Genomic DNA, 17,006 nt, shown 5'->3' with positions numbered 1-17,006 from the left:
TCGGCAGTGCCGGGGGGCGCCGCCTCCCCCATGCCGCCCTCCGGGCTGCGGCTGCTGCCGCTGCTGCTGCCGCTGCTGTGGCTACTAGTGCTGACGCCTGGCCGGCCAGCCGCCGGACTGTCCACCTGCAAGACCATCGACATGGAGCTGGTGAAGCGGAAGCGCATCGAGGCAATCCGCGGCCAGATCCTGTCCAAGCTTCGGCTCGCCACCCCCCCGAGCCAGGGGGAGGTTCCGCCCGGCCCGCTGCCCGAGGCCGTGCTGGCCCTTTACAACAGTACCCGCGACCGGGTGGCCGGGGAGAGCGCCGAGACGGAGCCCGAGCCCGAGGCGGACTACTACGCCAAGGAGGTCACCCGCGTGCTAATGGTGGAAACAAGCAAGGGTGAGCTCAGAGGGGCAGGGGACCCTGGAGGGGAGCCCCCAGGGGGCGCCGGAGTGCGGGGGTCATGGGGAGGAAAATACTGGCGGAGAAAACTGGCTGGAGGAAGAGGACCCCCGGGGGCGCCAGGAACGTGGGAGGGAGATCCCAAACAGGATAGGGCTGAGCTCCTTACCCCACCAGGTATCTGGTCTTGAAGAAGAGGAGATAGTGAGCCAAGTGGACCGCTTCTAGAGGGCGACAGGAACATGCGGGATCGTGGGGGAAGTCCCCTAGAGAGAGAGAAGCAATTCGGGGGAGGAATAGAAAAAGACTTCTCCCTCCAGGGTGCACTAGAATGCGGGGGTCGTGGGGTGGGGGGCTGCAGAGTGGGAGCCCTGTTTGGGAGACGGGAAGATCCCAGCATTTGGGAAAGGAGAGGCAGTGCGGAAAGCTGACCCAGAGCTCAGGGGTCGTGAGGCGGGGAGGTTCAAGAAGGACAGAAAAGCTGGGTGAAGCGAATCCCGGAGGTGTCAGGAAAGCGGAGAGTGGACCCGCTTGTGGAGGGCGCAAGGAGCACGCGGGATTGGGGGAGGGCCCAGAGAGAGAGAGACGGTGAGGAGGGTGTAAATTCGGGGAAGAAAGGGACGCGAGGTCGTAGGGAGGGGAAAGCTAGTGGGAGAGAAGCGGAGACCCCGGAGGGTGCCGGGGATGCGCGGGGAGGTGCCCTCAGTATTTCGCATGGGGACGTGAGAGGAAGCCCAGCAGAGGAAGCGAGCCCCCGGGGAACCTAGAATACTGGGTCGTGGGAAGGGGTTTACAGAGAGGGGAGACAAGCGTGGGAAAGGTGGACCCGGGAGGGGGGCGGAGGAGAGAGAGACGGTGCCGTGCTGGGAGCAGCGAGCCCCCCCTATGCCGCCGTATGGAAAGAAGTGAGCTCAGTGAGGAGTCGAGCCGTAGGGGGAGAAGTGGGTGGGTACGACTCTACAAGATCGGGGTGAGGAAACTGAGCTGGTAGGGGTGAAGAAGCCCCACGTGGGTGCCACGCGCGGGGGGAGGAGCCTGCGCTTCCGGAAGGAGGGAGGAGGACCCCGCAGAGCCAAAGGCTGAGAACCTGGACCCCAAACTCCCAGTTCCTCTCTGGGAGGCTGGGGAAACCCCAGCGTCCGGCCACCTCGCCCTCCCTCCCTCCCTTTCCTTCCCGTGCCCCGGGGGGGCGGGGATCGCGCGCGGAGCCTGGGGCGAGACGAGGCAGGTCGGGTCCCCGCCTTCGCGGCGGCGGCGCCTCCCGCCCTCTGCACCCCGGCTCGGGGCGGAGCTACCGCTGGGCCCGCCCTTTCGGCGCCCTAGCGGGGACCCAGGCGTCCCGGTGGGCGGGAGGTTGGGGGGCGGTCCCCCTGCTTTCATTTTCTCTCTTGGGCGGTGGACTTGTGGGTCCCTGACCCATTCGTGCGCTTAGTTTGCGGCTCCAGCCAAATGACGCTGCTCCCCACACACATCTCGGTCTCACCTTCTTTTCCGTCGTCGCTTCACCTTCGTTGTAGGGATTTCTCTAACACTGATAGTACCTTCGATCGCCTTCTGTCCTCCCGGACTGTCTCCATCTCGCCCGCAAACCCTGTGTCTCTCTTCCCGTGTGTGTCTGTCTCTCATCTCTTTGCATCCCCATTACTCTGTCTGTCCCTGTATGGGTCTCCCAGTCTGTGTCTCTCCATCTCTTCCCTCTCTCTCTCTCTCTTTTTCTCCTCCATACCCAATTCCTCTCCTCTCCCTGTCTCTGTGGTCTCTCCATCTCTCCCTCTGACCATTTCTGCTCCTCCTTTCTCTTTTCCTGCCTATCTGTCTCCCCGGCTGGGCTCTATCCTTCCTTTGGGGGTTGCTGAGTAACCCCTGGGCCAAGATAGGGCTTATTTGTGAGGGGTGGGGGCTGGCCTGGCTAGAGTGGGGGGGAGGAGGAGAATGGGGCCCACAGAAGGGGTTTCCTCCATTCTTTCTCATCAGATCCTGTCTCCACCATTTCGGCACCCCCACTGCTGAGGCCTAAAGCAGGTGACCCAGTTCATGCAGGAGTTCATGACCAACCCCGAACTTTTCCTAGGCTAGAACACACTCTTCCTAATTTTCTCCCCCCCAGAAGCCATTGCTACCTAGAATGAACTTTGCTTTCTAACCAGCTAATGGAGGAAGCAATTAATAATAATAATAAAATAAGAGCAATAATAACATCACATTAGCAAGGAGGCAGCATAGTCCAGGGGTTAAGAGCACAGTCTCTGGACAGACTGCCTGAGTTTGAATCCCCATTCTGCAGCTTCTTAGCCATGTGGCCTTGGGGCAAATGACTTAATCTCTTTGTGCCTCAGTTTCCCATCTATAAAATGCATATAATAATAGTGTCTTCCTCCCGGGGTTGTTATGAGGTTTAAATGTCTTAACCCTTGTAAAGGGCTTTGAATAGTGCCTGGCATGTAGTAAACGCTCTTTAACACACACATTAGAGTGAGCGCTGTACGCGGACTCTGTGCTATACGCTTTTATCTGCCCCAGCTCACTTATTTCACACTATAATCCTGCATTCGGTCCTTGTTTCATAGGTGAGAATCTGGCACAGAGAGAGGAATTCATTGGCCCAAAGTTACAACACAGCGCTTCGGTTAGGAGAGCCTGGGTTGGAAGGCGGGGAACTTGATGTCAAGTTGCTGTTTCCCAAAGAGTAGCAGGAAACCGAGGCTCCGAGAGGGAATGTGACTTGCCCAAGGTCACAGAGCTGGCAGGCAGCAGAGGCAGGGTCTGATCCAAATGCCCTTGATGCCTACGCTGCGTTATAACTTGCATTTGAGGCTGTAAGCACTGGGGAGGCCTGAGCAAGCAGAGCAGCCCCCTGGGTGCCAGCTTTGTACTGAGTGGGCACTTTACAGATGATGGGAGAGAAGAGTGGGTAGGACCCCATTTTACAGAGGAGGAAACAAACCTGGAGAGAGGAAGCCACTTGCCCAAGATCACACAGCTAAAAAGCATCAGGGTTGCACTCCCACCCAGGGCTGTCAGCCCTGGGGCCCACGCTCATAGACCAGGGGTGCACCAGCTCCCACACTCCTGCCAAACCCCTGATATCCCCCCTCTCCGCTTCTTCTACCTAGACATCTATAAGACTGTCAAGCAGAGTCCACACAGCATATATATGTTCTTCAACACATCGGAGCTCCGGGAGGCAGTGCCCGATCCCGTGCTGCTCTCCCGGGCAGAGCTGCGTCTGATGAGGCTCAAGTTAAAAGTGGAGCACCATGTGGAGCTGTACCAGGTGGGGCGCGCGCCACACAGGTGGGCCGGGCTGGGGCCAGGTGGGGCGGCTGAAAGGCTGGTGGCTGCAAGGTCCACACAGACGACCTGAAGGATGGAGGAGCACAGACCATAGAGTCATAGGGCTCTTGGGAACTTGCAGACTCCTTGCACCCTAGAATGTTAACCACTTAGAAGGCTGGAATCTTAGGAGATGGACTCTAAGAACGCAGGACTCTTGAAAGCTGGAATCTCTGGAACCATGTTGGAGACTCTCGAACCGCCCTGTCCAGTACGGTAGCCACTAGCCACATATGGCCATTTAAGTTGATTAGAATTAAAGAAAAAATTCAATTCCTCAGTCTCACTGGTCACATTTCAAGAGGCCTGTAGTCACATGTGGTTAGCGGCTGATACTTTGGACGCCGCAGGTAAAGAACATTTCCACCATCACAGAAAGTTCTCTTGGGTAGCTCTGTTCTAGAAGATTTAGAGTTCCCAGGAAGACTGGAGCCTCTGGAAGGGCTGGAGTCTCTACAAGGTTATGGGACCTAGAATCCGTGTTATATGGGACATTAGATTCACTGGTAGGGGTTAGACCTTACAACGAGGGAACTATGTCTGATGCTAACTTCTTGGAGTCTAGAGAATTCGGCTTTCTGCTGCCAGCCCCTGGAGTGTCCTGTCTACCCCAGGGGATCGTTCCACATGGATGTCAGGCATCTGCAGCATCTAGGATTGTGGCGTGTCAGACTCCTGGCTTTGTAGGACATTCGTCTCCTAGAACTTCTCGGGCTCATTGAATGTGTGATTCTTGGGGCACCACTGAGCCCTGGAGTTATGAAATGACTTCTAACATGAACCCTTAGAAAGTTATAGACTCTTAGAATTTGGGCTGTCAAGTTTGTGAAACTGTATGCTCAGGGAACCCCAGGATGTCTGCAGAATCAGCATCGTGGGCTGTCCAAGCTGAAAGGGGCCTGGCACTTCACCAGTGAGAAAACTGAGGCCTAGAGAGGGAAAAGAAGTGTCCACGGCCCACAGGGGGCCAGGGGCAGAGGCTGGGCTGCCCAGGTGCCTTGACTCCCAGCCTGGGGCTCTCTCTCCTTCTCTCCTCTGAGGGCCGCTGTGGGAGCAGATGCTTTGGTGGGGACCCCATAGTGTGGATGTCTGGGAGGGGACTGTGAGGGACTGTCTGGAGGCCTGTTTTGGGGAGCAGATGAAGTATGGGGTGCACAGCGTATGCGGGGGCTGTGGCATCATCTACCCGCTGTCTCTCTCCCCCACGTCGTCATCCCCCAGAAATACAGCAATAATTCCTGGCGCTACCTCAGTAACCGGCTGCTGACCCCCAGTGACTCGCCGGAGTGGCTGTCCTTTGATGTTACTGGAGTCGTGCGGCAGTGGCTGAGCCAGGGAGGTGAGGACTGGTTGTTTGCCCCGCCCCTATTTTGTAATGGGGTTGACCCCATTGTTCTTCCCGGGCTCACCTTGCCTAGCACCCCCACCCCGTGTTGGCGCCAAAGAGCCCAGACCTGGCCCTTCTCCCAGACACTCTAATCTGAGTGATTGATGGTTGATCCATTTCCTGAGCACCTGCCCCGTGCTGGGTGATGCTGGGGACACAGCAGGGACCAAAACAACTCCATCCTTGCCGTCATGGAGCTCATGGCCCATTGCTGGGGTGGGAGAAGGTGGGGGGAGTGGGGAGACCTGAAAACCAGGTAGTAATAACCCAGAGTGGGCAAGGCTGGAATGGGGAGCCCAGAGGAAGTGCCTGACCCAGCTTGGGGTCAGGGAGGGCTTCCTGGAGGAGGGGACATTGGAGCTGGTGTCTGAGAGATGAGCAGAACCAGCCCAGGAAAGGAGGAACAAGAGTTCGAGGCAGAGGGACAGGCTGTGCAAAGGCCCAGAGTCCAGGGAGAGCCTGACACATCTGACGTGTCTGGAAGAGGACTGTGTCTCTCCCGACTGAGTCCGTAGCTCCCACATCCCCTTCCTAATCTCTCTCTCATTCATTCCTTCACTCAAAAAATGCCAGTAGGTCTGTGCTGGCTCTGTACTGGGTGTTGTGGGGTCACATGGTACCCAAGACAACTTCTGGCCCTCATGGGGCCCACAGTCACTCCTAGACACCTAGGAAGTCTTGCCAAGACCTTTAGCAGGCAGTGATGACTGGAATGATCAGGGCCAGGATGGGGAGGCCGTAAATGCCGTGAGACACCAGAGCAGACACCCAAACCCATCCGGGGGGGTCTGGGAGGGCTTCCTGGGTGAGGGGGATCGTGCTGAGACTCATGGGAAAGTGGTGGTTTGGCCAGATGAAAAGGTGAGGGTTAGGGAGCGGGTGGGCGGTGAGAGGAGTGTCCTGGGCTGCAGGACAAAGGCCTGTCTTGGTCATTGCTGAGTCCAGAGCACCCAGCACAGGGTTCAGCACCTAGTGGGAGCCTAGAAAACCTCATTCTCTCGTTCGCTGAGGAAACCTTCCTCCCATACCTGCCCTGGGGCAGGAGCCCCGGCATGTGCATCCCAGCCCTGCCTTTTCCCACTTGGGCTAAGTCGCCGCCTCTCTGTGGGCCTTGGCTTCCTCGTCTGTACAATAGGGAGCTTTGGTGAGGGTTAAAGGAGATGATGCATACAGGGTGTTTAGCACAGGACCTGGGGCCCCCTGCACACTCAGTAGATGTTTGTTTTTATGACTGAGGGCCAGGCCCAGCGGGGAACAAGAAAACAGGGATCCCTCCCCCATGCATCCTGCTTTCCACTGAGAACAATGCGAGAAATAAATAGCCAAACACAATGTCAGAGAGGATAAGTGCTGTGGAGAAAATAAAGTGATGTCACAGTGGAGGAGGAGCCTGTGTCTTGGAGGGCCTCTCGTAGGAGGTGACATTTGAACTGAGACCTGAAGGAGGCAAAAAGGGCCCACAAGACAAAGAATTGGAGCAAGTGGGGCAGTGAGCACAGGTAGAGGAAGGGGCAGGCAGGAGCCGCCCGGGTTTGCTCCTTCCTTACTCCTCCCCCAGGGGCTGGGTGAGCAGCACCCTCACACTGGCTTCCCTCTCCCCACTCCCACAGAGGTAATGCAGGGATTTCGCCTCAGTGCCCACTGCTCCTGTGACAGCAAAGATAACAAACTTCAAGTGGACATCAACGGTGAGCCCCCCTCCCTGGCCTGGCCCCATGCCCAATGAGTGTGTGTGTGTGGTGCACATGTGTGTGTCTTCCTCCCCCTGCCCATCCACCCAGTCATCCATCTGAGAGTGTGTGTGTCTGTCTCCCCCTGGCCCCCTCTGACTCCCATATCAAAGCAGGGTTCAGTTCTAGCCGCCGAGGTGACCTGGCCACCATTCATGGCATGAACCGGCCCTTCCTGCTCCTCATGGCCACCCCGCTGGAGAGGGCCCAGCACCTGCACAGCTCCCGGCACCGCCGAGCTCTGGACACCAACTACTGTTTCAGGTGAACCTTGCAGCCTTCCACTGAGGCCTTCCAGGCTGGAGGCCCGATTGCCGTCTGCTGACCAGGTGCCGGGGGCTGGGCACCCGGCTGGTGCTGGGCTGGGGCTGGCATCTCTTTCAGCCTAGGGAGCTCAGGGGATGAGGTCCGAGTCCTAGAATGCTGGGACGTGTGAACTAGGAGTCCTAGAATGTTGAGATCAGGTTGCTTTCTTGCTGATGTGTTGGAATCAGAGACCGTTGGAATGTTGAACACTGAGAATGTGTGGATTCAATGTTGGAAGGTCGCCGTGTTAGATTCCTATATTGTTGGCAGGTTGGGGTTCTAGAATGTTGAGACTGTAGGATGCTAGAATTCAGTGTTAATTATTGAAATCTAAGAATGTTAACTCCAGGAATGTTGGGATCCTAGAATTTGGAAATTCAGAATTGGAAGATTGCCCGTGTTGGATTTCTATACCATTGACAGTTTGGAGTCTCCAGTGTTGGCAGATTGGAGTCCTTGAATCTTGGGCTCAGAGTGGTGGGATCCTGTGTTAAAATATTAGCATCCACAAATGTTGGAGTTGGAGAAAGCCAGAATATTGGTATGCCTAGAAATGTTAGGACTCAGTATTGGAATGTTAGAATCTTGGAAAGCTGAGATCTTAGAAAGTGGCAGCTTGGACCTCTTGAGTGATGGGCTCAGAACTGTGGAATGCAGTTTTGAAATCCTAGAATTCAAGAATGCCAAGATCCTCAAGAGTTAGAATGTGGGAATCCTAGAAAGTTGGAAATGCTGTTGGAGTGTTTAAATCTTGAAATGCTGGAGTACTGCAATCTAAGAAAGTTGAAAAGTTGGACTCCTAGAAGGTTGAAATTCAGAGTTAGAATGTTGGGAATTTAGAATGATAATCTGATCTTGTCCCTCCTCTGCTTAATGTTTTGATGGTGCCTCTGGGCTTTGTTACATGCTGTTCCCCTGCTGGAAAATCAGCTCTGCTCCCAGGCTTCTTCACCACCAGATCCTACCCTCAACCCCGCAACCCTATGAATGAATGAATGGATTGAGGTCTTGAGTACCAACAGCTAATAACATCACAAAGAGAGGCAGCCAGCCTTGTGAGCTCCGTAGGGAGGGACACAATGTCACCTATGAAGTCTTGCCAAAAAATCGAACCCAAAGCCAATCAAAACAACTACCAATTTTTCAGAAATATGGGGACAGGGGAACATGTTAACACCACAGGTATGCAGTCCACAACAGCCAGATTGTAGGAAACCTGACCCAGTTTCTTGCACAAATACAATGCAGAGGGGGGAACACACGGAGAGATGGTTCTGCCGATCTTAAAAAGCATCTTAAGAGATACAGCAACCAATTGCAATGTGGAGACCTTATTTGGACCTTTATTTATGCAGACTATTATATATATATATTTTTGTGTGTGTGAGGAAGATCAGCCCTGAGCTAACATCCATGCCAATCCTCCTCTTTTTGCTGAGGAAGACTGGGCCTGAGCTAACATCCGTGCCCATCTTCCTCCACTTTATGTGGGACGCCACCACAGCATGGCCTGACAAGTGGTGCATCAGTGTGCGCCCGGGATCCGGACCCGGGCCACCAGCCCTGGAGCGCGTGCACTTAACCGCTACGCCACAGGGCCGGCCCCTATGCAGACTATTATTAAAAAAAAGATGTTTATGGGGCCGGCCCGGTGGCACAGTGGTTAAGTGCGTGCGCTCCGCTGCGGCGGCCTGGGGTTTGCAGGTTTGGATCCCGGGCGCACACCAACACACCGCTTGCTAAGCCATGTTGTGGCGGCGTCTCATATAAAGTAGAGGAGGATGGGCACGGATGTTAGCCCAGGGCCAGTCTTCCTCAAGAAAAAAGGACAGGATTGGCATCGGATGTTAGCTCAGGGCTAGTCTTCCTCACAAAAAAAAAAAAATAAAATAAGATGTTTATGAGACTGTTGGGAAAATGTGAATTCTGACTAGATATGTGATGATATCAAGGAATTATGGTTAATTTTTCTTATATGGTGTTGTGGTTATGTTTTAAAATAGTCCTGATTTTCTTGGGGATGCATATTGAAATACATATGGATGAAATTACACCATGGATGGCATGTGTTTCAGAATCATTCAGTGGGGGTGAGGAAGTGGACAGGGGCAGAGATACAATGAAATTGGCCATGACTTGACCATTGTTGAAGCTGCTGATGGAGACATGAGGGTTCAGTGTAATATTCTCTGCTTTTGTATAAGTTTGAGGCTTTCCCTAATAAAAAGTTGTTCTTAGCTCAAACACCATCTCCACTGGGAAGGCTCCCTGACCCATCCCCCAACATCCAAGGTGGAGGTGAGGCCCCTCAGCCTGCCCTGGGGCCCCGAGTGGGTTTCTGTTACTCAGCAGGCCCTGTTGGGTCCTGACAGATGGGAGGGCAGAGGAATCTGCAGGAGCTTTGCAAGGGCCTGGGCTGTGGGTATCCCAGGGCCCAGATGTGTACTGAACAAGTGGGTTGGAGAGTGCCTCAGGGTCACCTGGAGGTCCCCCACTGCCACCCCCAGTCTCTGATTCAGTGGGTCTGGGGTGAGGCCCAAGAATTGGCATTTCCCACAAGTTCCCAGGCGATGCTGCTTCTGCTCCAGGGACCTTGCACGGAGAACGGCTGAGTTGGATGATAGAATCACAGACTATTCAAATCTTAGGACCTCAGAAGCCCAGCCAGAGTTGGACCAGAAATGAAAGATTATTCTGGACAGTGGTGCTTCCCCTTTTGTGAGACCAGGACCCTCTTGAAATTCAGGAACCTTTTTCCCCACTGGTTTCCTGGGCTCAGGACCCTCCCTGAGCCCAAACATGGACTTCCCGATGCCTCCTTGGCCCAATTTGATCCAATGACCCCTGCATCTTTGCACAGATGGGGAAACTGAGGCCCAACCAGATTGGAGAGGGACCAGGCTGAGCTCCCAGGGATCTCAGGGCTCTGTGGCTCTTGGAGAGGCCTTGTCTTGCCCTGAGAGATCCTGTGTCATCGCCTCTTCCCCCTCTGCTTAAGCTGACCTGGTGGCACTGGGCAGCTGAGGCTACAGGCTCTGGGGTGGCACAGAGTTCGCTGTGAACCTGGCCCGAACTCCACCACTTACGTGCTACATATGAGCAGGCAATGTCTCCCTTTCTCTGAGGCTCATTTCTTCATCCCTCAAATGGGAATAATAATAAGGCCTGCCTTGCAGGGTTTTGAAATTAATTAATTCTCTATTGATTCCTTTTTGATTAGGTAAATACAGGCACATGGACCAAACCTAGAAGGATTCTCAGAGACCGCCCCCAGCTCTGACCTGCGGCCCCTCTCTGAAGAGGCAGCCACTGTTACTATATTTGTGTCTCTTTCCAGAGACAGTCTCTGTATGAAACACTTACACATATCCATAGATTTTTTATTTTGTCTAAATGGTTGTCTTTTTTCTTTTTGAAGGGAGAGGGTGCTGCATTTTCTTTATTTTAAAGAAATTTTTTTCCTGATTCTAAAGTAACATGTACTCACTCTTGAGAATTTGGAAAATACAGAAAGCTGTCACCCATCACACTACGACACAGAAAAAGTCACTGTCAACAATTTAATATATTTCCTTCTAGTCCTTTTATGCAAAACAAAATTTGGACCATACTGCACCTGTAGCTTTGCATCGTGTTTCCTGCACATGTTATGAACATGGAATATAAAGCATTCTCGGCTGCCCGTGAGTCAAGCTTTTTAGCCAAGCTCCTTGCCCATCTCAGCCATGGCCCCAGGGCTGAGAGTTCCTTCCACACCAGCAGAAGGCTCAGGAGGACTGGCTTTTGCATCCGAGCATGGGATGGAGATCAAGAGTCCAGAGAAATAGAGCCTTATACACCACTATTCTCCAACATGCTTTTTAAAAACCTAACATATTGATCCATTAATTCATACAGCCAGTATTTGCTGAGCGCCTCCTGTGTGCTGGGTACTGTTGTAGGCACTGGGGATACATTAAAGGACAAAACAGACAAAAGTGCCGTCCTCAGAGGAACACAGATAATGAACAGATAAACCCATCTCTAATAAAGAGCAGGTAGCAATAAGTTCTAAGAAGGAAAATAAATCAGAGGAAAGGGAAAGGAAGAAATAGATATTAGGGACTGTTTTTTTTTCCTATTCTGATTAAAATTTTTTTTTATTATGGAAAATTTCAGAAGTATACATAAGCAACCAAGATAGTATAATGAACTCCCGTAAACTCTCAGCCAGCTCCAACAGGTATTAAGATTTGCACCACTTCGGATACAGACATTTTCCCATTTTCTTGCGTAACTGAAATGCTGTGATTACACTGAATGGAATTAACAATGATTTGGATGGGGATTTTGGAGAGGATGGTCTAGGAAAGACTCTGAGGAGATGACATTCATTTGTGTAACTGGTATTTATTGAGCACCTACTGCATGCCAGGCAGTGTTCTAGGAGTTAAGGCTCCCCGAGAGGACATTTGAGCACACATTTAAATGAAGTGAAGAACGGGCCAGAGTGGATATCTGTGGGAATAGCAGGCCAGGCAGCGGGAACAGCAGGTGCAAAGGCCCTGGGATAGGACTGTGTTTGAGGACCAGCGAGGATGCTAGTGGGGCTGGAGGAGAGTGACAGTGGAGAGGGAGTTGACATCAGCCAGATTCAGGAGCGCCTTGCAGTTCCTGGTGAGGACTTGGGCGTTTGCCCTGAGTGAGATGGAGCCATGTTCCGAGCAGAGGAGCCACATGACACTCTGTAGCATGGGCCCCAGAAGGCAGGGATTCCTGTCTGTTGTGCGTGTGCTGAGGCCCAGCATGCAGCAGTTCCATAAACACGTTGCACACCCGCGGAGCTGCACTGTCTTTACGTTCCAGTGTGTGGCTGTGCTGTGATTTACTTAGCTGTCCCCTGTGGATGGTCATTTGGCTTCTTACAGGCTTGTTTTCCGCATCGCACGAGATAATGTTTATTATGACGCCCTGAGCTCAGTGCTTGGCTAGAGGAAGTGCTTTATCAGTTAGTCATTATCATTACTATTACTGTTATTGCTGTTATTATCACAGGGGTGCTGGGGGCAACCAGGGTGAAACACCCCCCCACCGGCCCCAGGAGGAGGGGTATGGGGCAGCCTCTCCACCCTCCTGACCGGTTCCCGTCTCCGCTTGCAGCTCCACGGAGAAGAACTGCTGCGTGCGGCAGCTCTACATCGACTTCCGCAAGGATCTGGGCTGGAAGTGGATCCACGAGCCCAAGGGCTACCACGCCAACTTCTGCCTGGGGCCCTGCCCCTACATTTGGAGCCTGGACACGCAGTACAGCAAGGTGCGTCCGCTCCTGGGCTGGGGGTAGGGGCCGCGGGGAGCAGGGACCGAGGGAGGGAAGGGAGAAAGAGGTCAAGTCAGAGATGAACTGGCGAGCTGGGGAGAAAAAGAGAGAGACAGGGTGCTTGGAGGCAGTTGGTAAAGACATGGGAGAGAAGCTAGAGACAGGGTCTGAGTGGTTAGAGACACGACGCAGAGGGAGACAGAAATATGGGGAGACCCACGGAGACGAGTGACTTAGAGGGGCAGAGTCGGGGAAATGGAAGGAGGAGAAACGGAGAGACAGAGAAAAAGGCAGGAGGATGCAGACATAGAGAGTTAGGAAGATGGAAGGAGAGAGAAAGACTGTGAGGTGCAAGCCAAGAGTAGAAAACGGGGAGAGGCAGAGATGGAGAGAGAAACCGACCCGAGATAAGACGGGGAGACGGGGAGAGGCTGGCGGGGTGGGGGCGCCCTCTCCGCGCCCCCGAACCTGACGCGCCCGCCCGCCCGCAGGTCTTGGCCCTGTACAACCAGCACAACCCGGGCGCGTCGGCGGCGCCGTGCTGCGTGCCGCAGGTGCTGGAGCCGCTGCCCATCGTGTACTACGTGGGCCGCAAGGCCAAGGTGGAGCAGCTGTCCAACATGATCGTGCGCTCCTGCAAGTGCAGCTGAGGACCCGCCCCCGCCCGGCAGGCCCCGCCCCCGGCAGGCCCGGCCCCGCCCCCGCCCGCCTCGCCCGGGCTGTATTTAAGGACACCGCGCCCCAAGCCCACTGGGGGGGCCATTAAAGGTGGAGAGAGGACGGGGTCTCCGTGTCGTTGGGCGCCTGACGTTCCCGGCCTCCGCTCCATCTGCCGCCTCCTGTCTCTCTCGCGTTCATCTGCCCCTCCTCGCACGAACACTCCCCTTCCAAGTACTCCTGGGGAACCCTGGTTAGGTTTATTGATTGAGCGCCTTGGGCCCCGTTCTAAGCGCCTTATGTTCATTAACTCATTTAATCACCGTAACAAAGCTCTGAGATACAGGGACTCTGATAATACCCACTTTAAAGGTGAGGAAACGGAAGCCCCGAAAGGTTAAGGGAATAGATTCTGCCCACCGGGAATCTACTTTCTGGGGAGGAGACAGACATGGAAGGGGCACCAAACAGGCAAGCAGAATGGAGCGAGAGATGGCTGTGGAGAGGAGGGAGGGCTTCTCGGAGGAGGTGGCATTTGGGACTTGAAGGAAGCCAAGAAGGTAGCCTGGGGGAGGATCACGGGAGAGTGTCCTTGCTAGGAGGACAAAAGCAAAGGCCTGGAGGTGAGGGTGAACTTGGGGTGAGCTCCACAGGGAAGGAACAGGCCAGTGTGGTTGGAAGGGAGGGGCAGGAGGAAGGGTGTTGGGAGCTGAGTCAGATGGCAACACTCACAGGCCAGAAGTAATAACAATTCCCCACGCCAGGTATGAATCTACTAGCTTGCTGCATTCTGCCCACAGCCTGGCGGAGCAGGGGCTGGCAAACTACTGCCTGCAGGCTAATTCTGACCCGCTCCCTGTTTCTGTAGAGTTTTATTGGAGCACAGTCACGCTCGTTCGTTTAGGTATTGTCTATTGCTGTTTGTGCTACAAGGGCAGGCTTGAGTAGAAACTGTATGCAAAGTCAAAACTATTTACTTCCTGGCCCTTTATAGAAAAAGTTTGCTGACTCCTGCTGTAGAGACTATTTGCTCCCCACTACACAGATGGGAATACTGAGGCACAGGGAGGTTAAGTTACTTGTTAAGGCCACAGAGCTAGCAAGTGGCAGAGCTGGGATTTGAACCTAGGCAACTGGAGTGGAGGGTCTATGCAGGTAACCTCTGCCCTGGTATGGCTTTCCACATCAGGCCTGTGGGCACCTGTGAGAACTTGTACTCTGGGGCAGACAGGAGCCCTGACAGGGTTCTGAACAGGAGAGGTGTGATCTGACATCGGTGCTCAGACCGTCCCTCTGGCTGACGGTTGAGAGTAGACTGAACGGGGGAGAGGGTGACTGCAGGGAGACCGGTTGTCTAGGCGAGAAATGACAGTGCCCTGACATAGGGTAGGTTTCCCTCTGCTGTCTCATTTCTTCCCATCTGCTGTGGTCTTGCTTGTGAACTCTCGCCTGCTTCCTCTTTCTCTGGCCTCTCAGTTTCCCCTCTTCCTCCCAGCTTTCAGTTCCTCCGTCTCTCTCCCGTGCCCTTCCCAGGTCCGGGCCGACCTGCTCTTCTGCCCAGTGACTGTCCTGGGGGAGGACAGTGTTTGTTGATGGGTGGCATTAGGTCGGGGTAAGTGGGCACCAGGGCTCTCCCAGCCCAGCCCAGAGGTAGAAATGTGGTTATTCCTCCTGTCCTAGGTGTGGGAGCTGCAGAGGGCCAGGGGTGAGGTGGGGGTGGGAGGAGTTCACTATGCAAGGAAACGCCGCCGTTGTCACCAGTCTGGTGTGTGGAGACACCTGCAAGAACACAGTGACACGGACTGTTGTCACTGCTGCTCCGTGAGGATGCAGCACATGTACACACACATTCACACTCACACAGGTTCAAATGTCGACGGTGTCCCACAGCCACGAAAACACATTCACCTCTCAGAGCCACGACGGACATGCAAAAACTCCTACAGGACCCATGATACGTGGACTGTGACACCTGGCGGACACACATGCCGCCCCATTGCATACACAGTCCAGCCCTGGAGCTTCACTGGGACAGAACACAAGCAAGGACTTCAGTAGGCACGTGGCAAAACACAGTCACACAAATACATTCTGTAGGGTCACAGTCACAACCACCACACACTAGACACAGATTCAGAGACGGTGCCACGCACAGACACACACCTCACAGCATCAGAGCCCCATCAGGAAATGAAACAGAGACTCCAGCCGGGACCCACCAACAGTTATACAAAGATTCTCCATGGGGTCACGGTCACAGACAGGCACAGTGCGCACGCACACGACCTGATGCGTCACAGTCCCAACCGGACACGCACCACACACGGAGATCTGACATGTCACGATCACAGCCTGCCCGTCGATTGTGCCCACTCAGTCTGACATCTCACAGCCCCACACGCTTGGGCCTGGGGAGTCCCACATGGCCCGTCATACCCAGACACACTGTCACACCCCAGGTCCCAGACGAGCAGTCCCACACACCCAGACACACCCCCAGGGTCGTGGCCCTCACACGCCCAGCGCGTGCCCCGGCCCAAGGACAAGTCCTGGCTGCGCACCGGGGCTGCACACTCCCGCGGTCGCCCAAGCCCTCGCCACGCCCTTGTGACACACCCCGCCCACCTGCCCGGGGCTGCCTGGTGAGCTGGCGCTGCGGCCAGAAAGGGAAACTTGCGGGCTCAGCACCTTCCCCGGGCCACGTGGGCCCAGCCACCAGGCACCCCTGGCCCCTTGGGGTGGCCAGGCCTGGTTGGGAGAAGGCAGCTCCAGCCCCCAGCCAAGCACAGGGGTGAGATCAGGGGTTCAGGGTGCCCCGCTCCCCTCCCCCGCCTCCGCGGGCAGGGAGGGAAGTCATGGGGAGGGAGCCTGGGTTCCGGCTGGAGCCCCGGCTTCCCGTCCGGCCCCCACGGGGCAGGAAGCAGGGCCAGGGGAGGCCAGCTCAGGTCTTCCTGCCCCCTCCTCCAGATAGGCCTGTGACCGGGGTCAGCGCAGAAGGGTGGGCGGGGGAGAGACACGGAGAGAGAGAAAGGAGGGAGACAGAGAAAGCCCCTCTCCCTCTAAATCTCGGGACATCTGAGTGTTGGTGTCTTTTGTGTGTTTCTCATGTGAATTTGAGTTCAGACTCCTTTGTGTGTGTGTGAGTCTGCAAGCTTTATGGTTGTGAGTTTTGTGTGTCTAGCATGGGGGTCTCTCACACACCAGCTGGGTGCCTGTGGCCTGTGCTGGGGATGGACGGATATTTTCAACATGTGTGTCCCCGGCACGTTTGACTCTACATGTTTGTGGCCAGGCTGTTTCTGCTGCACGAGCTCGTGTGCTCTCTGGGTGCTGGATCCTGACACTGTGACTCGGTCTGTCTGTGTGTATGAGTGGGCCGAATCCCTGGGGCAAGTTGTGGGTTTGAATTTTTCCTCGACACCTAGGCTGTTCTCTGGGTGTAAACTTGTGCATTCTTAGTGAGTCTCACTTGAAACATGGATGTTCTCTCTGTGTTTATGGGTCTGTGAGAAAAGTGCCTTTCCAGGAGGTGTTGTTTTGTGTTTCTTACATGAGTTGTGTTTTCAGTGCGTGTGTGAGACAGTGCCCAGTGTTTGTGTATCAGTGGGGAAGGTGTCTCTGGGCTCTGTTTTCTGATCAATGTGTGTCACTGGCATTCTGAGCATGTTTGTCTGGTGTGTCTCCAACATGCTTGCTGTCACTCTTGGCGTGTGTGTGCGTGTCTGTGTCCATCTTGGGGACTGGTGTTCGCAGCCTCTGTGGGTGTCTTTGAGCAGGTGCTGTCTGCATTTTGTGTGCCCACATGTGGGCTGGTGACTTCAGTGTGTGGGTTTTCATTTTGCATCACTTTCGAGGGAGTTTCAGGTTCTCAGCGGGGTGGGTGTGTGTTCATGTTCGCATTCATGAGCA

The 17,006-nt window shown here is 54.5% G+C and overlaps 1 protein-coding gene across 1 annotated transcript; it reads left to right on the top strand.

The window, feature by feature from the left end:
- Positions 1–17: 17 nt before the first annotated feature.
- TGFB1 (transforming growth factor beta 1) lies at positions 18–14,738 on the top strand. The gene is made up of 7 exons (XM_058529384.1): positions 18–385; positions 3,502–3,662; positions 4,943–5,060; positions 6,719–6,796; positions 6,955–7,102; positions 12,284–12,437; positions 12,932–14,738. Exons 1-7 carry the CDS (start codon positions 31–33, stop codon positions 13,088–13,090), a joined length of 1,173 nt encoding a protein of 390 aa, XP_058385367.1. The 5' UTR covers positions 18–30; the 3' UTR covers positions 13,091–14,738.
- Positions 14,739–17,006: the final 2,268 nt, after the last annotated feature.

This window comes from Diceros bicornis, chromosome 34 (genome assembly GCF_020826845.1).
Source record: "Diceros bicornis minor isolate mBicDic1 chromosome 34, mDicBic1.mat.cur, whole genome shotgun sequence".
Taxonomy (NCBI): Eukaryota; Metazoa; Chordata; class Mammalia; order Perissodactyla; family Rhinocerotidae; genus Diceros; species Diceros bicornis.
This window is presented reverse-complemented; position numbering and strand designations above follow the sequence as displayed.

Excerpts from the sequence above, each read along its gene's own strand:
- TGFB1 (XM_058529384.1), top strand. The coding sequence starts at position 31 with ATGCCGCCCTCCGGGCTGCGGCTGCTGCCGCTGCTGCTGCCGCTGCTG. Across the intron at positions 7,103-12,283 it reads GACACCAACTACTGTTTCAG|CTCCACGGAGAAGAACTGCT; the intron begins GTGAACCTTGCA and ends CTCCGCTTGCAG. Across the intron at positions 12,438-12,931 it reads TGGACACGCAGTACAGCAAG|GTCTTGGCCCTGTACAACCA; the intron begins GTGCGTCCGCTC and ends GCCCGCCCGCAG.